We start from the raw sequence: 27803 nt of genomic DNA, 5'->3' as shown, positions 1-27803 counted from the left end.
AGTGACAGATTCTACACACAGTGACCTCTTGGCATTTGAGCCGTCAAGATCGAGCCACTGTTTGAGACTGTCTGCTGTTGAAAAATGAATATTGGTCACTTTTGAAGTAAAAAGGTAAAAAGGCACCAGGCTGTGTGAAGATGGTTACATCAAGCGCTGTTTTAATCCGCTAGTAATGTAAGGCTCAGAAGTAAAAAAGAATAACAACAATAATAAAAGTGTTTAATGACTGATCCTGGAAGATCAAAAGCACAAAATATGATGCAACAATGACAATGAGGCCACAGGAAGTGGTCTTATACCAAAGTAACCACCATCATACCTAAAGCAAACCACAGCGTGAGGAACAGTGAGGGGAAAAAAAACAACTTTTAAACTTTGGGAAGGTCTTCCTCTAGCACTATATGGCTATGGGACACTATATTTAGTGCATTCAAATCGTTTAATGCACAGCTAGCCGTTGATTATCCCGTTTATGCCATGGTAATTTGCCAGCATTCACATATTAAAGATATTTGACCGGAACTATAAAAATGACGGTTATTTTCATCTGTATTACCACTCAACTGTAACTGTATGTTACTATGGTTACCAATGTTTATAGGAAGCGCATTAATACAGAACGTGATTAAACTGACCTGGAACTACCTGCAGTTCAACGAATTTAATCAACACCTGCCAGCCAATCAGAATCGGGTATTCAGACAGACCATGGCATAATAGCTAATATTTATCGACATAATAAGAAACATGCCAAATAAACGCGGAAAGAAAGTACGAGAGCAAACAGACACACTCCCCTGTGAGCCACCCCTCACAGGTAACCTCGATCACGTGACCAGGCCTGGGCTGTTCATGACGTCACGCCCGCCCTGCCTCGTTCTGGTCAGCTGACCCTCGCGACGCAGAGGACTCGGAGACAGCAGCACTCCATTTCAACTGATTAAACTCAGTAAGTTACATTGTTCTCGCTGAAATAACTTTATTCTCACTTTATAACTATTCTGAGACGTCCCGCGAGTTGTATTTGGAAGAGAAGAGCGTGTTTTTTTCCAGCTTTTTGGAGTGCGTTGTTTAGTATTTACCTTATCTGAGGTAACAACCTGTCGGTGGTAATTAGCATTAGCGCTTTAACGCTCTGTTACTGCTGTTTACTTTTTCGAGTTTAGGTTTTAGTTCGAACCTGATAGGAGTCCTCTTCCATTTGCTACAATAAAACACTGAAGTGTATAAAGTGCCACTTTGCCCTGTTGCTTGTTGACGCATAAGCTTGGGTTGACAGCTACACTAATGTCCTCCGTCCGTCAGGCTAGTTAATAAGCCGGTGTCTGTGTTTACCCCTTCTTACAGTTCAACGATAAAATACCACCTTTTTATCTGCGTTGCCGAGGTAATTTCTGCTAGGTATTTAGTATACGGTAACTCTGGAAAAAAAGGGCTCAGAAAACTTTGACTGCTCACCATTTAGCAAAGCAGCTAATATACTGCAAAAATAATCTATATGTGTGAATGGGATTTCTGTATGACATTATGTTGTGGAGGGAAAACACAACAGTGTAACGTAAAAATAAATAACATGTATTACTAAGTGAAAGATAAAACTAAGTGAAAACATTTTGTTAAAGTAGAAAGTAGTTAATAAATAATCCATCTAACAGTGCAGTAGAAAGAAAACGTAATAATGTTATTATTAGCGTAATAGAAACCCCCCAAAATAAACATAACACTAAACATTTTCCAAGTAATATTTTACACATTTTCAAAGTATAAATTGGGTTTTTATAAATGAAACTCTATAGCTGCTGTTTGGGTCTTAGGACAGGGATGTTTTTTGTTTTTTGGGTGAGGATGATCATATTTGGGGGGTCTAAAAGATGTAAACCCTTGTGTTGTATGCTACGGTATTTTGCTGATAGGTTGGACAACTGTACCTTCAACAGTTCCCTGGGTTTGTGAGGTGATAAAGACTTCTATTCTATTCTATTCTGTTCTATTGCAGTTACACAACCTGATTAGACGCCCTGCCACAGGAGTTCACATTATTAATATGATGTCTCATTGTAGGATCTGTTTTTGAAAGACCTTGCATTGGTCCACTGCGCTGATACCTGATGATGCTGGGACGGCTGTATGTAGTTGTACAGGAGAATGGAAAAAAGAGCAGGATGCAGAGAGACAGCTGAAAGAGTATCTGCATCTTGATAATTCCCCAAGGTGCTGTATTATTCAGCACGTGTGGAATTACCCATGGAACAAAGACTACTCGCGTCCCTTTTCAACCACTTAAAAGTTGTAAAATGGACCTAACAAAAATATTAAATGGCTTTTTTTGCTCTATCGATTTTCTTTGTGTCTTAACCTGCCACAAAGTGCCTCTGTGTTGGTAATGTTTAGTATGGAGAGTCACATGGTGCAGCTTAATCCATAATCCGCTCCCTGTGAGTGGAGTCCATCGTACAATCATTCTTAATGAATAGTAAACTTCTTTCAGTGAAGGACTGATTTGAAGAATGGGCTACAATTTACAATTCACTCCTTTGATTGGACCACATGCATTTCACTGAGAAGATCAGGATTTGCTCTAGGAGAGCACATTCCATGCAGTTGTAGCGGTAGGTCCAGGGAAAGTAAAGTTCATTGGGTTATTCTGTGTAATTACTGAATGCTCCTGTGTTTTCTTCATTCTTCTGTGATAGCATGTGCTTATTCTCTCAGCTGTTTGGAGCATCACATGCCACGAGAATGGTGAAACAGCAAAGAAGCGTAGCATTCTTTGCATGCCCTCTGGGACTGTGGAATCTTTCCAGAAGCTTTGCCTTGAATAGTAGTAGGACTGGCCGATTAGATAATGTGGATATAATTATTATTATTGTGCCGCATTCCATTTTTCTTGTATATTTCCTTTCCTTTACAGCAGTGTGATTTGGGTCTACCCTCAATGTTTAGTAGGTGGTGCAAGTGCATTACAACATAGTTGGTCTTATTTTTAGACTAATTAGATCTATCTGTCTCGTTCTATATATAATTACATTAAAAGTTATATATTTTTTAAAGTTATATCATTTAAAAATTATAACATTGTATAAAATAAAATATAATTGAGCAGCCCTAGTTTGTGGTTGGTTTTTCATAGCTGCTGATCTGATATCTATAAGCAAGCTTCTTGTACAGTACTGTCAGATAACCATTAAATGTTAAAACTTTGAAAACAGAACATTCATATGATTCTCATGACTTGTAAACTATCAGCTGTGTCCAATGAAGCTCAGCTCACTGTCACAGAGCATTTATCTGTGGCATCGTCATCTTGCTGGACTGTGAGCATAACAGAATTTGCACTGAATCCGTAAACAGTTCAGAATTGTTGAGGTTAAAAATGCTGACATGCTGTTTTAAGGGCTGCCTTCCTTCCTTTTGGTTAAAGTAAACTCTACATTCGCATAATCAGTGTGGCTTAAACACTGTACTTGGTGTCAAACAGAAATATTACTCTGTTTATGTGAAACCTTTTGTATTTATATTATTAGAATTTGTGTTTTCTTCCTCTTCCCTCAGACATTCTCCCCTTAGTGCATTGAGTAGAAAGCAGTGCATTATGGGGGAGCTGTTTCGCAGTGAGGAGATGACTCTGGCCCAGCTCTTCCTCCAGTCTGAGTCCGCCTACTGCTGTGTCAGTGAGCTGGGGGAGATCGGCATGGTGCAGTTCAGAGATGTAAGTTCCTAGAACATTTACTGTTCATTGTCAAACCTGTTCAAAACAACAGAGGGTGGCGCTTCATTCATAGTGACTCATGGCAGTAACATTGTTGTCATTGTCAACAAATGTCAGCATGACTGAAGAAATAAGCATCAAAACTTATATACATTCATAGACTTTCTTGTGTAGGCACATTCAGTGTCTACAATAAAATGGTACAATTACTTCATCTACATTTATGTTTATTTTCCCATCATTTTTGTTCTGTTTTAGCTTCACTCTAAAGCCCCGTTCACACCAAGAACGATAACTATACAGATAATGATATTAGCGTCCACACCAGCGAACGATATCGTCTGTTTATTCTAAGCGCACGCGCGTCTGCCGCTTTAAGTTCTCGAGCTCGTTATAGCAGGATGGATTCTGATTGGCTGTCAATGTTTGTATCGTTCATCAGCTGGATCGTTCTGAAAGTGATTCCAGCGATATCGTTTCTCTGTGCCTTTATAGTTGTGGTGTGGACTCTGCTAGGGGTAGGCGATATGACCAAAATCTTATATCACGATATGACTAATTTTATATCATGATAACGATATATATCACGATATAGTAATTTTTTTTCTTTTAAAAAGGTTTTTATGACATTAAAATCTCTGATACCATAGAATTTTCATAATCCTTGTCACCAATGTCAATATCAAACTAATACAAGCCTAAAAATAGACAAAAAAAAAAACTCAAGCTCACTGAAAATAAATAAACAGTCAGTAATGAAATAAGTATAAGAAACTAACTGCAAGCAATAGGACAAAGAACTACAATAAATAAGAAACGCTACATACATTGTGTAAATTAATTAGTCTTCACTGTGTTAATTATATCTATCTATCTATCTATGATAAATATAATTAACATGTGTATTATGTATAGATTCTATACATATATATGTGTGTGTGTGTAAATATATCATTATTTTTTATTATTATTTCTTCTTATTAAAGTTGCAAAAGTGATTTAGTCAAGAGCAGTGAGAGATTTTCTAGCAATGTGCTATGATTAATATGAATGGCAGACAGAACGAATATTGGACAGCTTCCCCTTTAAGACCGAAGCCGGATCCAATATACTGTTACATATGCGTTTTTTCTTTTAGCTGTTTCCTCTCTCTTAAGACCTAAATCGCTGTCTTTATGAGGATACTTGCCAAGACGGGGATTCTGAGGCATATAAGTGTGTTTATGTAATCGTTCAAAGTCAATAAAGCGGCAAAAAAAATTGCGGTCCTCTCACATAGAAACGGAGACGGCGCACGCATATAGCTCTGTTGTTTGTGTTTCAACGGCTTAAAATCGGTTGTTTTAAAACTGCAGTGCTTAAAAACGCGTGTCCATGCTACAGATGTAGTCCCTCGTTTAAGAACGAGCTCCTCGTTTTGTTCTGGTCGTTCTCCACCTGGTTCTGTCTCCCTTCGCGCTCCGTGGTGGTGTGTAAAGATTGCACTCATCCAAATGATTAAAAAGTATTACCGTAAACAATGTATTTTGCGACACCACGAAATAAACGATAAAACATAATATGAAACGATAGACTTTTTATTTCGTCCATCCGATATATATCGTCATATTGCACAGCCCTAGACTCTGCTATCCTTTAATATTGGGGAACGATTTTTAGAACTATATCTTTATCTTTATAGTTATTGTGCTTGGTGTGAACGGGCCTTAAGAGTTTGCACTACTCAATTTGTTTTGACAGTTTTTGGTTATAAAAATGCCACTACTGGAAATGCGTCAGAACCAGACATGTACAGTGGTGTTGTAATTCCTTCCTTACTTTTAATGACCCTGCAGCATTGATGATTATGCGATAGTACAGATGTGTTGCATACAAGATTTTGAGCATTGCTTTACCATGCAAACTTGATTTCACTGCTACTGGGATGGGAAACAGATAGAGAGCAGTGAGTGTGAGACTAAGACCAGATGAAATTGAATTGGGGAAGATTTAAATGGCTATCAGATACACAAACATGACCTCATATAGGAAGTGATTGTGAAACATTGCTCAAAGTGGCCTAAGAGCACTCACTCATCCTTGAACCCTCATCTAGTTATTCACAGCCAACAGTGTTCTTTGTATTTCATGTGGATTCATTGATCCGTTGTGAATATGACTACTTCGCAGTTTCTCCTTACGCCCCTGGGCATGAATGTGGCTTCCTTGTCTTTGAGAGAATGGAAATTGTATATTAATAGGTCAGTGACCTTTTCTCTTTCATTGAATTGCAGTTGAACCCCGATGTGAACGTATTCCAGAGGAAGTTTGTGAATGAAGTCCGTCGGTGTGAGGAGATGGACCGCAAACTAAGTGAGTTATTGAGTCAGCGTTGCTGACGTAGTGAGCTGAAAATCATTGCTGACACAGCATCATGATTTCTGGTTAAATTCAGTGGATAAATGTTCAGGAACGCGCTGTTTCTCTCCTTTTCTGTTTCTGGCTTTGTTTTTTCTGCTTGATCATGTTTTTGTTTTTTTTCTTTTCTTTTCAAGGATTTGTTGAGAAGGAAATCAAAAAGGCTAACATACCTGTTGTAGACACAGGGGAGAACCCAGAGGTCCCTTTTCCACGAGACATGATTGATTTGGAGGTATAAAAACTTCATGGACAACTCAAAATAAGGCTGAAAATGAGAATTAGAAATAAAAAGAATGCATAATTAAAATCGCTTAGCTTAGAAACATTATGAGCTGACTACAGAGGCACTGTATCAAGGGATGATGAAAAGTTTGTTCCTAAATTCTAAGGCAACATTGTATCCTGTATTGAGAAGGCAACCCATAATACATTATGATGAGCACAGTGCTAAAACACAGAGATCGTGCATGAGGAAAGAAGTTGTTGATTACAAATATTTGTAAGTCTTTTGTTGCTTTGGATAAAAGCGTCTGCTAACTGATAAAACGTAAATGTAAAATATCCTTATGTCATTCAATACTGAAAATTTTGATTAGAGTAGTTTATTAGGTTTAAACATTGAATTATATGTAATTGATGTTTTATTAAACCTTCTACTCATCAAAGCATCCTAAAAAAAATTGATTGTTTCCACAACAAAATATTGAGCACAGCCTAGCAGAAAATGTTTCTTGAGCAGCAAATCAGCGTATTAGAATGATATCTGAAGGATCATGTGACACTGAAGACTGGAGTAATGACTTCTGAAAATTCAGCTTTGCATAATAAATAAATAAAATTATTTATTTTTTATTTTGCCTTTATTTGTGCTTATTAGCTATTGTGCTTATTGTGTCCTTTTTTCACTTTTTGTAGGCCACCTTTGAAAAGCTGGAGAATGAGCTGAAGGAGATCAACACCAACCAGGAAGCCCTAAAGAAGAACTTTCTGGAACTGACTGAGCTTAAACACATCCTCAGACGAACACAGCAGTTCTTTGATGAGGTCTGTAATAGCTCATCTCTTACAAAACCTTAGGCCTTTACAGTTTCCTGTGGTATTTCCTGAGGCATTTTACACGGTACATGATGGGCGGCAAGCTTTGCTTGCGATCTTGCAGTCATAGTTGTCTTCTTCCTGAGAGGCAGTGTGAAACGTGGCTGTGTAACCACAACAATATCTGCTGCTGTTTCCGTTTGAGCAAAAGCATGCTCCATCTGAACGGGGCGATTACTGTTATATTGTTTATCTGAGTGATGGCTAATAAAGCCATAAAATACTGCAATAAACCTCTCTTCAACGTTGTTTTTGACCAAGTAAAAGCTAAAACCATTTCATTGGTTGAGTAAAATCACCTTGGATTGGTCAGTGGCATGTAACATTTAAGAAAGCTAGCAGAAACTGTATTTTTGTGCTTAACTTTACTGCGGTGCCACTTTCTGTGTTGTTTTTCCTGTTGCCATATTCCACTTCTCTTCCATTTAGCCTGAACTGGGAACTCACTGTTCCCCTTTACCGTGTAAAATGGCCTTTACTCACAAATGTCATACTGTGGTTGTATTTGAAAACAAACCATCTGATCAGAATAATCATCACCATTCAATAGTCAAATCAACAAGTACTCTAACACAAACAGAGGAACCATATTTTTCCCCATGTGTGTGATAATGTTCAAGCTGACAAAGATAGATGCATGTCTAACAGATTGAAAGGCCATTCTCTGAATTCCTGGTCACATCTCAGCCGCTGGTGAGGATGTCACACTGCCCTTCCCAAGACCAGTTCTGCAAGGTGTTCGACTCCCTATTCACACGTTTCTTGAACCTGTAAAAAAAAAAAAAAATGCTCAGCCTTTTGTGCCCATGATAATTGGCTACTACCAGGGTGTTTCTTTTCTGTCTTTCAGCCTGTTGGAGATCTTTGACCATACATTTCTGTGCTTCCTGGACACTGATCTGAACTTTAGCATTTTATTGGGATATATTTATTTTACAAGTTATAAAAGATCATTTGAGAGCAAGCAATTAAGTTGTTAGCTGTCTTGTAATCATTCACTTTACACTTCCACCAATTTGGGCTCTTTCACAGACTGGTGGTGTGAGGGTGGTGTGGGGGTGGTGTGATGGTGGTGTGGCTCAGTGGTAAAAAAAAAAAATACTGTTTCAAACTATTCAAAGAACCAATCCTTGTGCTACAATCCCAGTGCCCTCGAGTTAGGCACATCACCCTGGTTTTCCCTGTAATAACATGTATTGTAATTTGCTTTGGGTAAAAGTTGTCAGCTGATTGAGTATTATTAAATATCAAGATTTACTCTAATACATCCTCTAAATAAATAATTTTTTTTAAACAGTAATTTATTTGAAAACTTAAGTTAGGCATACGTTTGTCTTATTTATATAATATGAAAGAAGTACTTTACCTTAACATGTAGAGTTTTGAACTATTACAACATCTATCAATACTAAGTTAACTACAACAGCTTGATACTGTACCTTTGCCCTGCTGTATGTAGAGGGCCCTTTATTTGATAGAAAACAATTTCCTGAAACAATATTATCAACACTACAATGAACTTTGATTCAAAATCAGATTATTTTTACAGGAAGAGATGAATAAATCAAATTATTGTTCTCTTTTCCTTTTTGTTAGATGGAAGACCCTGCACTTTTGGAAGACTCGGCAACTCCACTGGAGCCGAATGAGGTTGGACGTGCCGCTCCTCTTAGGCTTGGGTATGTATGTTAGTGGGTTTGATCTCTGTCTTACTAAGCTATGTTATGGACAGCTAAAACATGGATGCTTCACATGTGGAAATTACAGTACAGCTTGTCATGCTTTCAGTGTATCATTTTACCTCACAAACTGCATCTCTTGACGTTCACTATCACTGAAGCAGGCCTTCTTGAACACAAGAAATTCAGTTTCTCTGTATGTGTGCATATGCTTGGATGAAACTTGGATGTTAATGGGGATTGCACACTTCCTGATCTCTTTTTCTGATCTGCCTGCCTATATTTTTTTTCTTCGCCACAGCTCTAGAAGAGTGCATAACAGGTCTTTTAAATGTTTCTAAATGTAACGGTATATGTGGATCGTAAATGCATCAAATGTTTTGTTGGTCGTAATATGGTCATATTGTTCTGGATTGAGTTGTAAAAATCACAGTACAATGGGAGAGGTAGCTTTTAAATAGGTTTATGCTAGTAAAATTGAAGTAATAAAGAGGGATTTAACACACATTCTTATGTAACTGCTGCTAATGCCAGCGGGTTTGTCATTGATCTGTGATCAATAATCCTGGTATGCCTTTAATGCTTAACATGAAACACTTTTTCCATTTAGAGCATTGGATGAAAGGAAAGCACCATCAGAGGAGTTAAGAGATGAAAGTAAAGAGGAATGAGGACATATCTTAATATAATATAGTTTTTGCAATATAGGATGCAGATCAGTTATTAGATGGGGGCCGAAACATGACACAATGACCAGGTGGTATAGTAATAGATGTGTGGATTTTCACACAATGTGTTTGAGAGGCCTAACAATGCATCCACTGTGTATGTTTTTCACCACACAATAGAAATAACGCTATAGTTTGATTTATTGGGAATTTACACAGCCAGTACCTGAGATTTTAAAGTTACCTGAGTTTAAAATAATGGAGAAGCAGGATTAACGTAAACCCAGAGTTACAGTAACATTAAGACTATAAGATCGAAAGATCTGTAAGATGAAAGATTTGAAGTTTGGTATGGCAGAATTATGAAATATAACTTGATTTGATCTAGATTTAAGATCAATCCTTATTGGGGCATCCCATCTAAATTTCAAATTTTTTTATTAAAAAAATTTATTTAAAAAAAATGTACTAAAAAATTTTAAACATTTTGAAGTACCTCAAAAGTTTGGTATTCCTGGATATCAGTTTCATTATTCAGATGTCTGCTGTTGGAGGATACTGATATAATTCACTCACCTTTGATGCTGGTTGCAGGTTTGTTGCAGGGGTAATTGGCAGAGAAAGGATTCCCACCTTCGAGAGGATGCTGTGGAGAGTTTGTCGTGGAAATGTCTTCCTGCGACAGGCAGACATCGAGGACCCACTTGAGGACCCTGCCACAGTCAGTTTCCCCTGTGAAAAAGAAATAACTTTTAAGAGAACTTTTCAAGATATAATTGTTTATTTTAGATTATTAACTGTTTATTTAATAGGAACTTCCTCTTATGTTTTTTTTATTTTTTATTTTTTTCCTTTTTTCCAGGGAGATCATGTACACAAGTCTGTGTTCATCATTTTCTTCCAGGGGGACCAGCTGAAAAACAGAGTCAAGAAGATTTGTGAAGGGTACGAGAGCATTGGTGCCCAATCTTAATACAGAGTGACCAAAACAAAAGAAAATGAAAAGATTTTGAGATTTACATGAGATTTTGAAAACATTACATTGTTTTCTGAGTTTGTAGACTTTGGGTTGGTAAAAAATGTATTGTTTTTGAAAAAAGATTCTTATGCTCACCAAGGCTGTTGCTGCTTTATTTATTTATTTAAAATACAGGACAGTGATCTTGTGAAATATTATTAAAATTTAAAATATATGTAAATATGTTTTTAAAAAGCCGAAATTTAAACATTTCTTATTATCAATGTTCAGAATAGTTGTGCATATTTTTGTGGAGACCATGATGCATTTTTCAGGATTTAAAAGAAGAGCATTTATTTGAAATGGAAATCTTTTGTGTCATAATTTTCTTTGTTACTTCTGATATAATATAATGCTTCAATATAATGCATTCTTGCTATTAATATAAGGTATTAATTTCTTTAAAAAAAAAAAACTTTTTATGTTAGGTTTCGGGCATCTCTGTACCCCTGTCCTGAGACCCCTCAAGAGAGGAAGGAAATGGCAGCTGGAGTCAACACTCGAATTGATGATCTCCAGATGGTAAGACATAAGTGCAGTATGTGCGCACACACATTCTTTCACAAAGACTTAATTCTGTTTATGAGCAAAGATTATATACTTGTCTTTTATTTCTTTGGCCACAATAAGTGCATGTAGAAACAGTCTTTTTTAAAGTTATTCTATTTCTTGTGTGAGGTGAGTTAAATCGTATAGATGCGTCCAGACCTGATCGAGTTCTGTTAGAATTGTTCTCTCTGTTGCTTTGTTCACTCTGTCCACAAATCTGAATTAGTTTTCAAATCATGCCACACTGTTTGCACTGTCATTTTACAAATGATGAAATCTGATCTGCTTATTCAAACGTTATCATCAATATCTGGTCCATCTGCGTCAGCTGCTGTAGTAACAATGTAAGCACCGACACAATGGCAAGACCACCTGTTTGCAGTCTGAACAAAGTCGATATGTCCCCATCTGTATGTGTGTTTGTCTCATCTGTTTCTATCCAAGCGGTATGTGAAAAAAACAGTCCTCGGTCTGATCAGAGGTTCTTGCAACAGAGATTATAAAATGATGATCATAAAATAAGTTAGAAAAACAAAGCGTAGCTGTTTACAGAGTGCCTAAAAGATTTAAACAGGAAAGCAAACAAACTCGTGAATGCATACTGCTGGTTTTGTAGTGATTTGACAGTACATCAATTGATGCCATTTGCTTCATAAACTCCAGTTTGAGTGGCGTAATGGAATTACATGACATAATGAGTGTGATCAGAAACTGTGTGCTGTACCAAATACAGATTAGATTAGAACAGGGTGGATTTCACAATCAGTAAAATAAATTAAACAATAAATTACAAGTAAATGTCAAAAAACACTGCGCTCTGACTGTCATAAATTACATATGCATTTGGTGATGCTTTTAATCATAGCAATTTACATTATACTATAAACAGACCCTAAATATTTCCTGTTGCCCACATAATAGAAATTTTGATCTATTTTTGTTTTTATGTCAATAAAATTATTTCACATTTCACAGTTAGTGCAGATCACTGTCTCTACAGTATGAGAGTGCATGGCTACTTAATTAAATGTATTTATTTTTTTTATTTATTTTAATTCATGTTAAACATTTGTTTTTGTTTTTTTTTGGTTTGTGGCGCCCCCTGTGGGTGTGTATCTCTTTGAAAACCTCTGGATTAAGACTTCAGGTCTCAAAACTCTGCACAGCTGTGTGTGTTTGTCTTTTTCTCATTTTCTTCTCTGTTTTTTCTTTTTTGTTCCCTCTCTTGAGCTGAGATTAAACTAACACTTACAGTAAAGTGCAGGTTGAGTTGACTGAATTATCCACTGGCTGTGTCAGTGCACAGTCGGTGTCTGTCGGTTTGTACGGCTGAGGGAATCTCCCTCAGTGAGTCATTAGGGGCTACCAGTAGACGTAATGGGGGACTGCTTGGATGGTGTTTCAGCTCTGGGTCTTTGAGAGAATCTCTCACAGTGACTTATTTGGGAAGGAAAACTTTGGGTGAGTGTGTTCTCACACATTTACATAGTACCCATAGCTTCCCACCCACACAGATGCACACATAGTTTAGACCTTCAGCACATGGCAGGGCAGTTTATCACCGCTGTTTAGTTCTCACATTAGATTTATTCAGTGTCTGCACAGTGGCACGTACAAGTTTCCGCATCATGCCATTTTTCTACACTCGCTGACAGGGTTTTATTCAGGGTTGTGCCATATAAAATTTTGACAGGAATGGAAAACTAGAGGTCGACGTATAGTAAATTCAATGGATTGTACTGTTGTTTAACAACATACTGATTGTTCAGCTTATGAGATGTCTTTTTGAAATAAATACTTTCAGTAGACAAAAACTCTATAAAACAGCTTTGAAAGTTGTGAAAATCACGTGATCTAGGACCTTTACAGTGCGTTCTATAGTAAAGACTGTAAATCTGTCCCTGACGGCCTCATTTTCATCTGTTACATTAATAATACCTGATTAAGGCCTGTAGACAGCTATGTGGAGCAAGATTTTGGGCCATTGTAGGCAAGGCTGTCCTCAAAACATGACAACATAGAAATCGATCGAGAAAAATCTGAAAAGAAACTCTTGTTGTCATTGCATCACAACCAGTTACAACTGTAAGGTGCTCTTCACAGCGGCTGTCTCATAGTGAGAGTTCCTGTCTGTGCATATCCACATACTGAGGGAGTTTGTTCTTCATGTTCGCCACAGTTATTCGCTGATTCTCTCTTATCCCACACCCTCTGAAAACCCACATGCATATCCGTTTGCTCTCTGAGCATTCAAAAGAAATGAAGGAACGCATCCAAGCACAAGAGTGCTGACAGGGCCGGGACTGAGTGCGCGCTCGAGTTCCATGTCACTGACTCACTTCGAGCTATTAGCGGGCCTGTTTGCCCCAGAGGTGAGAGAGAATGGTCACTATGCACGTGTGTGTGTGTGTGTGCCTGTCGGGCAGGAATCGTTAATGTCCCTGTGATCCTCTCACAGATTTAGAGAGAATTTGGTACCCTTTAGTATAGTACACATGCCATGTTTGTGTTTCCGTTGCTGTCTGAGCAAGACGGAAGCTCTTTGGGACACATTATTAAGGATTACATAAATCCCAGAGTGGGCGAATTTGCCTGATTTGTCAGTGCGGGAGAGTCTCCGTATGTTTCCAGTGTGGGTGAGCATGTGGGATATTCCAGCGTGGGCAAGTGTGTCTGATTTTAGAGTGGGCGGCTGCGTATGTCCCACCCGTGTGAGCTAGAATGCGCACTTGGACGTTAATTTAGCCACTCTATCTGTCTAACATGCCAACAGATACTGGCACACTTCCCTGGCCACTCCTGAATGATTGAGAAATCCACCTTACTTAAATAGAAGCCATATTGGCTACGTTCACACAACCAATGTTTGGGATTCACAAACATGTTTACCAACAGGTGTGGCTCTTGAATTTTCCTGTTCATACAATAGCTGACAGAGGGTGCTTGTATACTTTTCAATGAACAAATAACTGAAGTTGAGTTCTTATTTGTCGCTCGCTCTGAATAACACCTACAAATACTGCAACTAAAGTGGGGTGGCTTTGGCAAAATACTTCTGAATTTTTCTTGTTCCATGCAAAAACAAATGACTCTTCTGATGGTTTCTCAAAAATATTCACAAGCTCAAGAGTGAATGAATGGTTTGAATCAGATTAACTGAATCAGATTATCATTACTGAACTCCGTCACTAAACCCCAAATGTTTTTTTTTCTGTCATGTCTGATTAAATGGGGAACTTGAGGTTGAGCACCTATTTGTCGCTATTCTTGCAATAACTCTGAATTACACCTGTAAATATTGTGACAAAGTTGTGGTGGCATTGTCTAAATACTTCTGATTTTTTTGTTCCATGCCTAAAAACAAAACAAAAAAAACCCTCTTCTGATGGTTCCTCAAAAAGATTTACAAGCTTATAAGCAAAGGAATGGTTTGAATCGGATTAACTGAATCAGATTATCATTACGTAACTCCCTCACTGAACCCCAAATATTTTTCTGTCATGATTCAAACTAAACTGAGAACCGTTACTGTGTTAACATCAGCCATACAAAAGATATTCACAACACTTTTTTTTTTTTTTTTTAAATATTCAGACATTTAAAGGATATTGAACATTACCGGGTTTCCATGTCAGACTTGACACTAAACTGCAGTCTGCTCACAGTCAAGCCTCTCAGGTTGCTCTTTCAGCTCTAATTGTGACTATATCACCTCACTTGTTCAGTGAGCTCATGTTTCCTGTTTTGACCCCTCCTCTTCCTCTCTGCTGTGTGTTCCAGGTGCTGAATCAGACGGAGGATCACAGGCAGCGTGTTTTGCAGGCGGCTGCCAAGACTGTCCGAGTATGGTTCATCAAGGTTCGGAAGATGAAAGCCATTTATCACACTCTGAACCTCTGCAACATCGATGTCACTCAGAAGTGTCTGATCGCTGAGATCTGGTGCCCTGTGTCCGATCTAGACTCCATTCAGTTTGCCCTGCGTCGGGGCACGGTGAGGACACACTCTTGCATATACTTATATTGATTGATGTTTCTGTAAACCTACTAAGATCTTAAGCCAGAGGAGGTTGGTACAGTGTCTCATTCTTCAGGCTGCTACCTACTATAATTGAATCCAGCAAATCAAATCACAGCATGACTTTTTCCTCTTTATAATTACATTTACTCTCAAATGAGCACATCACTGAAAAAGTGGTTCATTGTCATAAGTATGATATCATATCAAATTAAACATCTTAAATGTTCCAGTTGGCCTGTGTCATTTGAACTCTAATAAGGGCTCTACTAAAGATGTATTTAGGCTAATTTGAGAAATAATATTAGACATATTAGAACTGTTGTAGTTTATAGATATTTTATAGGTCCTGGCTTAAAGGTTGTTGTTGACATACATTATATCCTATTAAAACAGAATATTGTTATGGGGCGATACAAAGTTGTGGGACATATTTAATAGCCAGTAGTCTTTAGTTTATGTAATAGCCATGAACCACAATTTGCTGCTTGCTATTGCTAGTTTGTTATATCAGAGGGGAGGTCATTCTTATTCATAAAGCATTTTATTGAGGATAAAATGGATTAGTTCATGGTGAGGGCTAAATACTTTTGGCCTTTGTTCCCTGAAGAGGGGTAGAGTATATTTTAAATGCATAAATATAATAACTTAAAAAAAAACTGATAAAGTTATTATACTTGTATTGAGTAAAAACTTAGTGTTAACTCTTGTGGCTTTTCTTTGGGCCGTCCTGTCACAGGAAGAAAAGACATTAACACATTCAGTATAAAGATTTTACTAATATCAGCACTATAATCTGTTTGCTGCCTTTCTTTAAACACATTATCATATCTGCAAAATCCAGTATCGATTGAACTCTAATTTATATATATTGATATATTAGTACATAAAACATTTTCAATGCATATTTATCTCTTGAATAAAACGCATCTTGAATATTTGAAACTTGCAGTTACCCTATTTTGCAGTCAAATGTGTTTAATTAAGTAAAAGAATCTGAGATGTCTTAAATTTGATTTCACAACTCCTGATGTAAGCAGCATTATACTGGGCCTGTATTTAATCAATTTTACATTGGCATGATAGACCACGTATATTACCACCACACGTGTTGTCCCTAAGGAGTAGCCGATTTGTTCTTGTCATCACATACAATGACTCACACTTTGTAAACATGGTTTTAGCTTTTATTATCCCAGGACACACAGACATGCACACAGGAGACTGAGTGTTAGGACGGAATGCCCAGATGCTTTTACACTGAGTCATGAGACCCCTCAGATCAAAGTTTGAATTTTCCTGTGGTATAGAGCTGCTGAAACCTGATCCCCTTCTCACAGCACCACAAGTGGACTCTGTCCATTTCTTCTGCTGAGAAAACTCATAAAACAATGGATGAGATAGACGGAGGCAATCCATTCCCTCAGTTTTCAGAATGTTTGTGATTTTGCTTTTTTTTTTTTTTTTTTCCTCTCAGAAAATAGTAAATTATTATTATTTTTTTTTTTTTCAGATTTTCATTCATTTTGATTTGATTATAATTGGAAAATTCAGAACGAAAAAGTTTGAATATGTATTTAAAAGACATTTATTTTGTGTTTTTGTTGCATACTAGTATACAGTGCCTTCATTTAATAGCCACTGAGTAAGAATGATTGTTTGTCAACGCACAGCAATCTGAACTTTGACTAAACGCATGAACCAAAATTATATAAGTTTGTTTGTTTGTTTGCATAGTATTTATTTCCTGATTTATTACACAGTTCAATGAATTGGTTGGTCTTGGGATGATATAGTGCATGCTGAAGGTCACTTAAGTGATGGATTCTCATAGTTTATTCACAGCAGAAGGTGTGATGCCTCTGTGAGGTCCAGGATGTCACGCCTTACTGCAGGACAGTAAGGGCAGAGCGGGAGTAATACCTGTAATCCCTGTGGTGAGACCTTGTAGTGTAAGGGTCAGAGGTCACTGCAATGTTAACCTTGTAATAGTCACACCGTAAGAGGATTAAATGCTCACACAAATTCACCTTCTGTTCTTCTGTCTGCTTCTCAGTCTTTATAGGGTTAAAACGGGTTATGCATTCTTTATATAATGCTGGACTTACAGCCAGCAGCCTATGGGTTGATTCTTACAGACAATTTGTTAATCCACGTAAAGCATTGTTTATTTAAAAAAAATGGCTTCAGTCTGAACTTAAACTAGAAGTGTAATAGTGTAAAGTCCTTGAAGGCAGTGTGTTGAAATGTGAAGGATTGTGCTTGCGTGCTAGTTCAAAGCCTGTCCTTACACATGGCATTCTTCCTCATGCCTTATTTAACTAGCAGCTATTAATATCAGCTGTCTTACACATTGCCTTCATACGCACTTACATGCTGTGGACTCAATACTCAAGTTCAGTTCACAATATGCAGCATCTGTTTGAAATTTTAAGCAAACAAGTGGCACTATTTCCACAGATAAATGAGCATTTACATAAATGCAATGTGGAGTTGTAATGTAGAGGGATGCATACAACTGTGCCACTGTTTACTGGGAAGCAAACTGGAGCATTTCTTTTCATGCATGAATGTTTGTGTTAAATTCCGCTCCATTTCATACAGGAGAGAAGTGGATCCACTGTTCCCTCCATCCTAAACAGAATGCAGACCAAACAGACCCCACCCACCTTCAACAAAACCAATAAGTTCACCTCTGGCTTTCAGAGCATCGTTGATGCCTACGGCATCAGCAACTACCGGGAAATCAACCCAGGTAACCCTGACCTTTTAATATTTTTGTCCCAAAGTCCTCTGCAGTGATTTAAATAAGCTACAGATCAACAGATAATGTTGTGCTAACTTTTAATTCATTTTATTTAATTTATTTTTTTTGTGGGTGTATCAACATATTGTTTGTGTCCATGTTTGTGCTCCATATGTTCAGCTCCATACACCATTATCACCTTTCCCTTCCTGTTTGCGGTCATGTTTGGCGATCTGGGTCATGGTGTACTCATGACCTGCGCTGCACTTTATTTGGTACTGCGAGAGAGCCGATTAATTGCCCAGAAAAACGACAATGAGGTATCCATTCTCCCATCCATTTATCCAACCATCTCATAATTATTGTTTTATAATTTTGTTCAAATCAAATATTCATTTCATATTCATATTTATGTATAGACCCTGAATACAGAAAATACTGATTTAGCATGAAAATTAAAGTTTTGAAGTGGAGAATAAAACAGACTCCTTTTGCTATGGGTTATTTTTAATAAAGGCAAAGCTAAATGGGACATTTGTTATTATGCATTTGGGTGATGATTGTTTTAAGTTTAGTTTAAAAGTAATAAGATTGATCATTTTCTGTTAATAAAACAACATGGTCTGAAAATGTAGAGGTTATGCATAAATTATAGCTTTTACTCAGAAAATGAAAAAAGTAAGGAACTGTAATTACTCTATAGTATTTGGTAAAGAAATGCAATTTAACAAACATTATATTAAATATACTTTCTCTTTAATGGTTCTACATTTATTTGGTCATTTGGGCTACTACAAATCACGGTGTTCTCTCTTTCTCTAGATGTTTAACATGATTTTTGCGGGCCGTTACATTATTCTCCTGATGGGAATATTTTCAGTGTATACTGGGATTATCTACAATGACTGTTTCTCGAAATCTCTCAATGTCTTTGGCTCGGGCTGGAGTGTCAGACCCATGTTTGGAGAGAAAGGAGGCAACTGGACGTAAGTAGTTCATTCCAAACCAATGTTTTTACATCGACCTTGGTTTAAAAGTTCATTGTTCTTGTTTTTTATGGCCCTCAGAAAATGTAGCTCTCATAATCAGCCATTTGTTTGAATTGATCATTCAGATCAGATCTTCATGTGTGGCCATCACAAGTCATTATTATTTTTAACACTGATTTTCCATTAACTCATTCAGGCCTACGACACTGAAGGATAACCACGTATTACAGCTGGACCCTGCTGTGCCAAAAGTGTTTACTGGACCCTATCCTATTGGCATTGACCCAGTAAGCACCTAGTAAAAACATCTAAACGGTTCTGTGGCAAAGATGGTCTAACTTCAGCCCTTTAAGAGCTGTTTCCTTTCTCCTCTTACAGATCTGGAACATTGCCACCAATAAGCTGACCTTTCTAAACTCCTTCAAGATGAAGATGTCAATTATTCTTGGAGTTATCCACATGACGTTTGGAGTTACTCTCAGTCTTTTCAATCACCTGTACGCACTTGTCTGTTGTTACTCTGAATAGCTCTGTATCAACATTTAATGCTAATTTATGTTTGTTTGTCTACGTGTGAAGGTACTTCAAAAAACCTCTGAACATCTACCTGGGTTTTATTCCTGAGATCGTCTTCATGGTCAGTCTGTTTGGCTACCTGGTGCTGCTCATTTTTTACAAGTGGTTGGTATATGATGCCAAGAGCTCAAAAGAAGCCCCCAGTCTTCTTATAACCTTCATCAACATGTGCCTCTTCGGTTACAACGATCCCACCAACAAGCCTTTTTATACAGGACAGGTACACACATCAATATCGTGTGAATTCATCAGTATATGTGGCAAATGAGACAACTTGACATTTAAAACTGATGTTTCTCTCTTTTTCTCTGTCTCTGTAGGTTGTAATTCAGTGTCTGCTAGTCATTATAGCTCTCGCCTGTGTACCGTGTATGCTTATAGTAAAGACGCTAGTAATGCGCAGGCAATACCTCTGGAGAAGACATTTGGTAAGGACCTGTTTGACACGCCACATTAGAGATTCCTACATGTCCAGTTTTGAAGCTTTTTTATTTTTAGGCAGTGTTTTTTGTTTTTATTTTCGTTTCGTTATTTTTTTGGTTTTATTCAATTTGGAAATTCTTCAGAATATTCAATAATGTCCACATGGATGTCTCTTAAGTATAATTATTAGGCCTATATATATATATTTCTATTTTAATGTGTTTTCAAATGTAATTTATTCCTGAATTTATGCTGGTCTTTAGTGTCACTTGATTCTTCTGAAATCATTCTAATATGCTGTCTTTTATTGGTTTGAAAGTGTGTGAATCATGATAACCTGGATTATTATATAATGGCTCAGCTAAAACGTATACATTACTTGTACACACAACAATGACCTAGTGTGACTTTTGCTGCAGGGAACGCAAACCTTTGGGGGAATCCGTGTGGGCAACGGCCCCACAGAGGATGAAGCTGGGATCATCGAACATGACCAGCTCTCCCAAAACTTAGAAGAAGAATCGCCTGAGGTGAGGGAACTCTTTTTTTAATCTGTCTGTCTGTTTTTCTCTCAACTAGCCTATAGAATAACTAATAACTTGTTTATTTTTCATTTTACAAAGATGCTTTAGTTTATGAACTCTAATGTTCACGCCAGACGCGAATGAAGCGTTAAGCGCGAGTGATTAACATGTTAAGTCAATGCAAAGACGCGAATAGACATCCTGCTGCACGATTCGCACGAATGAGGCGGCGCGAATTGAGCGTTTTGGGCGTTTGACGCGTGTAACGCGCGAATCGCGCGAGTTGAAAAATCTGAACTTTGGCGAAAATTCGCGCCGCGTTAACCAATCAGGAGGTTGCTCTAGTAGTGACGTGATTACGACGTAGGAGGGAGGCAGAAATCCGAAACAACAATGGAGGACAAAATCACCGTCGCTGTATGTGGATACCTGGAGCTGTACGATACGATACGATCTTCGTACTTTTATAGAAACAGGAATAAAAAGGATCTTGCTTGGTGTGTTACTTTGTGCACAACATAGTAAATCATAATTTATAGCCTATTTGTTACATAAAAATATTATTTCGATGTTAAGACTAGAATAGGCTACTTATGGCAAACATCTGTACATTCATTCTAATTATATCCTATTGCAAATACACTCACAATAGTATAGTAAAAAAAATTTATTTGTAATTGGACCAGTGTAGTGTAATGAGACTGGGGCCGCCTGGCAGAAGCCCCTCCTTGACGCGAATTCGCGTCTATTTTGAAGTGAATTTCACGCGCGAATGAAGTGAGTAAACTCAAAATGTTCAAGCGTCTAACTATGCGCGAATAGCGCTATTTATTCGCGCAAGTCACGTCTGGTGTGAACGCACAGTAACAATAGTCTTTCTACAGCCAGAGAATGACATGTGTTCTGCCCACCCATTAATCTGGATATTTGATTGGGTCGAGTTTTTCTGTCCGACGCTCCATGTGATGTCATCTGTTGATCCTGAGAATAACTTGACGCTTAATCATAAGAATAATTAAAGTGAATTTCTTTATAGTAGTCTATGTGAAACTTGTTTCCACCCACACAGTGACAAGTCACACCCAGGTACCAAAAACGGCCTCAGTTGGCAGTGGGGTCCCTCGCCTGCAGTGGGCATTCCATTCTGTGACTCACTGGATCTGGGATCTGCATACCAGTGCTGGTCTAAACTGGGGCAGCCCCTTTTAAAAGCACTGTCTCTCCCCCCAACCACTGTATCCCATGGCAACCAGCCTCAAAACACTAAACAAACATCCACCTGGCTAACTGGGTTTCTCTACACTGGAAATAAAATGGAGGCAGATAACCTGCATTATTATTTTGAGGTTTGAGATGCAGTCTTTTCAGTGCGTTTGTGCCAAATAATCTTCGTCCTTCCATTCCAAACAGACCTGCCAGTAGCAGCCATTAAAGTCAGTTTACTGGAGGAGACGTAGTCAAATCCCCGGGATTGTTTATCTCTCTCATTTTGGCGTTTTCAGTGACCCTATAAAGTATTTGGTCACTGAAGCTGCACTTAAAAAATGTATCAGTTTACAAAAAACAAGTGGCATCTGCAAACAAATGATGCTAGACCTCATAAATAGCATAAATTTCCTCAGCTATTTTTGTATTACTTTCAACCAACTGGTCTCAAATGACTTTTAGTAGACACATAGGCTACATTCACACTGCAAGCCTTAGTGCTCAATTCAGATTTTTGCTCAGATCTGATTTTTTTGTATAAAAGATTGTTGTTTTAAATGTGGCCAATATCAGATTTATAGTGTGAACAGATCATGGTTTGAACTGAAGCGCACGCGCTTGAAAAAAAAAATACGAGCAGGGTTGCCAAGCTCTCACAGCAAAATCCTCCCATTGCTTCTCAAAACTAGTCCAAAACTAGCCCAATCGCATTCTGGGGGTAAATATTGCGTTAGTGGGGTCTCATCAACCCAAGGAGTTGGAAAAACAACCCACAGCAACAGTGAAAAATAGCCCAATTCTGCGGGAAAACTGTGGATTGCGCAGTGCACTGTCATAGGGAAGTAAACAGGGAGGACATGAAGTAAACGATTGTGTTTATTTATAGTGTGATCTGCCGCAGAAGCCAGCGAAATTATGCACAGGTAATATAAAAAATAAAGAAAAAATTTAGTTTTAAAGCTAGTTCTTAAACGTCACTGTACTTTCATTGACTACCTTTCGCAAAATACCTTTCGTCTTGATAACTTTGGGTATGTAAAATCTTTGAAGTGACTCCCAAGAGTGCAGAATCGAGTGACGTAAAAGTCGCATGAATTCGATATAACTGTTGCAAAACATCTGACCTGTATCGGATTTAGTTCCACATATGGACGTGGCACAAATCGGAATTGAAAAGATCAGATTCCATGTGGTTTGTGCTGTCCACACTGTCATGAGAAAAACAGATCTGAATCACATGTGAGTAAAAAAAAAAACTGATTTGGGCCAATTTTCCTGCAGTGTGAACATAGCCATAGAGTCAGCCACCCTCAATTTCACAAAGTTGTCCTAGCAGGTGTAGTTAGTCACATCACGTTACTCTTTTGACAAACAGAAAATGTCCAAACTGTTGTCTGACTCATGTCTTTTTCAAACCTAACAAATCTTTATATGAAATGTTTCACTTAGTGTGCTGTGCTTGTTTAAAATAAATACCACTTGCTTTGTTGTATTTTGTTTAATTAGTCATTCATGCATTTGTAAGTGTGGCTTAAACTTGTGAATACTTTTATGGGGCCACTGCATTTTGTTATGACTGACAATAAATATGTTGGTCATTAGATCTTTGCATTTTCTGTAAACCAAAGTGTGTTTTTCCTCTCACTATCTCTTCATCAGATTCTAACTCTGTCATTAACCCTGTGTGTCTGTCTGTGCATGTGTCTGATTACCTTTCAAGCAGTCAGAGGAGGAAGTGGTAAGAGCAGACAGCCTTCTCGACTCTGTGTAGATGTTTTTTACATTTATGTATGTGTGTGTGTGTATGTGCGCCATCACCCCATACAGTCCTCTTGCTCTGCGGCTTGTGTGTGTGTTCTTGCAGGCTTCAGTGTTGGGTAGTCTGTAGTTGGTGTTCAATCCTTTTCCAGTACATCTAGATAAGAGTCTTTTCTAGACACTCATTTTCCATGGTTTTAGCCACCATCATTACATGGGAATGATCCAGTGAGCCGTGCTGTGATTAGGAAATATATCACATCAAATGATGCCGATCATCTGAAAGGCCCCGCGCTGTGATTTTGTTCTCATGCCTGTGAGATTCAGGGCTTCTAATCATGCTGTGATTGAGCTGGGAGTGGGATTAGATTTTTGTGTTTTCATTAGTCTGAACAGCTCTTATTGCTCTCTTTCTCTCTCTCTTTAGTTTAATTTTGCAGATGTTGCAGTGCATCAAGCCATTCACACTATAGAATACTGCTTAGGCTGCATCTCAAATACTGCCTCTTATCTACGGCTTTGGGCGCTGAGTCTGGCCCATGCGCGTAAGTAATGCACACACGCATACTCACATTTATTGTATTGACAATACATGGAAATTTGATTATGCTCAGTTCTACTTTGTAGAGTAGTAATTAAAGTCTTTGTAATCTCTATTAAATTAATTCATAAACTGCAGCCCTGTACAAATGTTAGTATATGTTTATCCTCTCACTATGCAATTTGTAATCGAGTAATTGTTTACAAGATATTTCTTAAAACGTGTTTGTGTTTTCTTCCAGAGCTCTCTGAGGTCTTGTGGTCGATGGTGATGCACATGGGTCTGGCTTCTAGGAATTTTGGTGGATTCTTTGCACTGGCAATCATCTTTGCCTTCTTTGCTACACTGACAGTGTTTATTCTGTTGATCATGGAAGGGCTGTCTGCCTTCCTTCATGCTCTCAGATTGCATTGGTAAGGGCACACACACGATGCTTGTCTTTATAAATTAAAACAGTTGAACAGTTTCAAGAGCAAATGTCGCCCCCTATCAATGGCTACGTACTAGTCTCAGCCTCAGACGTCACGCCCACAGAACGTTGGCTAAATGTCTGGTGCATATGGCACACTTATCTGAAAACACATCAGGATTTTCGAAGTCGTCATCGGATTGGTTAGATTATACAGGATTTCCGGGAGAAGTGTGTGTCGAGTTCTTTAACGTTCCGCCTGGAAACAAAAGCGCCGTGGTGCCAAACCCCCTCACGAAGAAGAAAGCCGTGACGCGGCACAAAACAAAACGTGATTGGTTGCTGTCAGTCATATGGCCTCTTGGGCGGGCCTTGGCCATTCAAAGCAGCCAAAGTTCCGAGACCTTCAGCCGTCAGTCTATGCGAGACTAGCTTCATACGCACTGCTAGTCTAGCATAATACAGTTGCATTGACTATTCTGAGTGCTCAATGTTATTCTTTACACACAAAAACTTTAGTTGCATTCGTGAGAACTGCATTCTAAAACTAAACTCACTTCCTGAAAAGATGGTATCAAGATTTTTATCCAAACTACATTTTTTTTAAATTTTATTTTAAACTCAGAATTGCAATCCACTGACCTTGTTTCCCCACTTGTTTTCTGTAGGGTGGAGTTCCAGAATAAATTCTACACTGGACAGGGCTTCAAGTTCATGCCTTTTACTTTTGACAGCATTCTGGAGGGCAAGTTTGAAGACTAAACCACACCCATATTCTCTCCCTCCCCAACTGCCACACCTCCAAACTACAGGAGCCCAACAGATTGCTTGTGAGATTTCATGATTCTTGTGAACACTGACTTTGTAAGGCTCTTAATTTCTCAGGTGTTCTACATCAGGACATAAATGGAATAATTTACAAGCAGGTAAACTAGATGTAATTAGTTGAAGCTGAAAATAATCTGAGCTAGAACTGCATAATATATTTGCAATGATTTCTTAACTGTTCAATTCTTGCAGCAATATGTATTGATTTGTAATAATACAAACTGCGTTTGTATTATTATAATAATATGGCGTTGCCATACAGCACACAGGAGTATGAACAGCATGTTTTTGTTTTCTTAAATTTGTACTCTTCAATCAAGGCAAAAAATCATTACAGTTTCCCTCCCATTATAGCATAGGTGGAGATTTTGTCTATATTTTTTCCAGTCTCTTAAATTATTAGAGTTTGTTTTTTATGTATCTTTTATCCTTTATGTTGACACATTTATATAATAGTTCTTATGCAAAGGGACCTTATTTCAAATGCAGCAAAGAAAGCTTCACTTTATGGCATTTCACAAGCTTCTGCCGAGAGGATATCCTCATCAAGCATATCTGATTACTAGATGCAGATATTCCCCCAGATTTATCGCAGATCTTTGCATTCCTTTGGAAAATGTAAGTAAAGAGTAATTATATTTTAGTTGGCCTTGAACTGTGTTGCTGTTTTTTGTGTGTGTGTTTTGCTCTTGCGATTTAAGTGCAAATGCACATCTAAACTGTTAATCTCATGAATCTTGGTTTATAAATGAGTTTACAACATGAACATGCATTGGCTCTTCAAAAAAATGTGTTGGTTTGAAAGATGTCAGAGGGAGTCTTGGAGAAAATAACTATACCAAGTAAAAGCAGTAAGTGAAGCTGAATGATTATGTGTGTTCCGTTTGTCAATAAAGAGTAAAGAGTGGATCTGAACTCTTAATTTATTTTGTTTTTTACATACATGAGTGAAAATATGTTAGTCATGTCTACACATGCATAATACAATTAGTTTAAGCATAATTAATTATTAAGAAGCATTATTAATAATATGTAGCATAATTATTAATTTTAATAAACATTAAATGATTAAATAATATTTCTATTTTCTTAAGTGCTGTTGCTGTTTTTTCACATTTGCCATGCTGATATTTGGAACGACAGCACTTGTGATATTGCTTAGTTACATTTCAGACAAAATTTGACCAGTTTGTATTTTTCTACGCTAACAAAAAGTACCAAGCTTTACAGTTTCCCCTTTCTCATCTTAAAAAATTCCTTTAATCGCTCACACTTGCTAGAACTAGGGTGATAAGCAAACATTTAACTTTAAAAAAAAAACGCTCCTTACTCCAGTCAAAATCACAACAACTGCTTCCACAACACTCGCGTACTTTGGTATGGAACTTCGCAAACACCATCGGAGCCATACAACCAGAAACATCTTAATCCTGTTGAACTAAATATCAACACATGTTAGGAATAAGTTATTATTCTATATTGTAATGCCTATGGTGTTTCCAGTAATGCAGCAGGTCTTTGATAGTAAATTTCAGGATCAGGTTTACGCTTTAATGACTCATAAATCGATTTGAGCCGTTTGTCTCATACCCTTGCGTAAATGAGTGGGTGGGTATGTGTTCTAGTGTCCCTTGCCAGGCTCTAAGGAGGGTGGAGACACCCTTTAAAGGGTCAGTGTGGGTGTGACCTTACAGTAAGTGATCACAGCAGAGGGCTGGACCAAGGAGGGAAAGGGAAGACCTGACGGACGGGCTTCGCAGGGAGCTGTGGTCACACACACTCTTCCTTACACACTCCCACACACCTTGGAGAGAGAGTTTGCTTCCACCGACTGGCCGAGGTCCCAGAGTAGACTTGAGGGAAAGTTTGAGGCATTACAGCAAACCTAGAGAGTAGTCCTTAGTGGTAGTAGGTAATGCAGGTGACTTGAAGATTGGTTAGAAGCAGCCAAGAAGAATTGTTGCCTGCAAGTTAGAGTCGTTGCACTGTGATCGTTGGGTGTCTATACTGTCATTCAAGTCTTTTTTTAGTGCTTTATTTTTACCCTAGGACTGCGCTCTTGCACACGTGTGCATGCTTCTGCCCTCTGTTTGCAAGTAAGCTTGTGTGTGTTTCATCGGAGTCTACTTGAAACCGAGCCATGGCCGACACAGACTTCAAACTGGAGCGTGCCATCTTTGCCGAAGTCTCTGATGACGATGAGGAGGTCGCCTTGGTGCCTGCTGCCACCAAACCTGCCACCGCCTCCAAGGTGTTCAAATCAAAACGAGGCGACGACGATGACGACGACGACTTGGCGGAAGAGGTGGACCTGGTGTTGGGGCCAGGACTCGATGGAGGTGGCAACGGTGAGGCCCAGAAGTCTGAGGCCCAGGCTACAGGCGTGATGGTCCTGGCTCTCCTAGACAAGATCATAGGTGTAGTGGACCAGATCCAGCAGACTCAGACAGGTCTGGAGGCCAAGCAGGAGACCATGGAGAAGAACATGAGCAGCATCCAGACTGAGCTGGCCAAGCTGGCCAAGAGTCACGTTGGGACAGCCGGGACAGTCAATAAGCTTCTGGACAAGGTGCGGAAGGTGAACGTCAACGTGAAGAGCGTGCGCACGGACCTGGAGAAGCAAGCGGGACAGATCAAAAAACTGGAGAACAATGAACATGAGCTC

General features: G+C 38.3%; 2 protein-coding genes across 10 annotated transcripts in view; both read left to right on the top strand.

The window, feature by feature from the left end:
• Positions 1–805: 805 nt before the first annotated feature.
• On the top strand, positions 806–26047 carry atp6v0a1a (ATPase H+ transporting V0 subunit a1a). Of its 9 annotated transcripts, XM_058769980.1 has the most exons (23): positions 806–952; positions 3556–3712; positions 5986–6064; positions 6247–6344; positions 7028–7156; positions 7856–7942; positions 8804–8886; positions 10149–10275; positions 10417–10499; positions 11001–11094; positions 14902–15114; positions 17743–17893; positions 18065–18204; positions 18707–18870; positions 19070–19160; positions 19252–19370; positions 19453–19669; positions 19770–19877; positions 20292–20402; positions 23323–23340; positions 23788–23905; positions 24143–24314; positions 24979–26047. In XM_058769980.1, exons 2-23 carry the CDS (start codon positions 3596–3598, stop codon positions 25070–25072), a joined length of 2613 nt encoding a protein of 870 aa, XP_058625963.1. In that variant the 5' UTR covers positions 806–952; positions 3556–3595; the 3' UTR covers positions 25073–26047. The 9 variants fall into 9 exon arrangements, with proteins under 9 accessions (XP_058625963.1, XP_058625965.1, XP_058625964.1 ...); XM_058769982.1 differs by lacking the exon at positions 7856–7942; XM_058769981.1 differs by lacking the exon at positions 23323–23340.
• Positions 26048–26867: 820 nt separating this feature from the next.
• Positions 26868–27803, top strand: part of cavin1a (caveolae associated protein 1a) — a 16683-nt gene continuing 15747 nt past the window's right edge. Inside the window, exon 1 of the mRNA XM_058768385.1 lies at positions 26868–27803. This exon is cut by the window's right edge and continues 36 nt beyond it. Within this exon, the coding sequence (XP_058624368.1) occupies positions 27279–27803 (525 nt within the window). The 5' untranslated portion in view covers positions 26868–27278.

Source organism: Onychostoma macrolepis, chromosome 03 (assembly GCF_012432095.1).
Source record: "Onychostoma macrolepis isolate SWU-2019 chromosome 03, ASM1243209v1, whole genome shotgun sequence".
Lineage (NCBI taxonomy): Eukaryota > Metazoa > Chordata > Actinopteri > Cypriniformes > Cyprinidae > Onychostoma > Onychostoma macrolepis.
The sequence above is the reverse complement of the archived record's forward strand: the minus strand, read 5'-3'. Positions and strand labels throughout refer to the sequence as shown.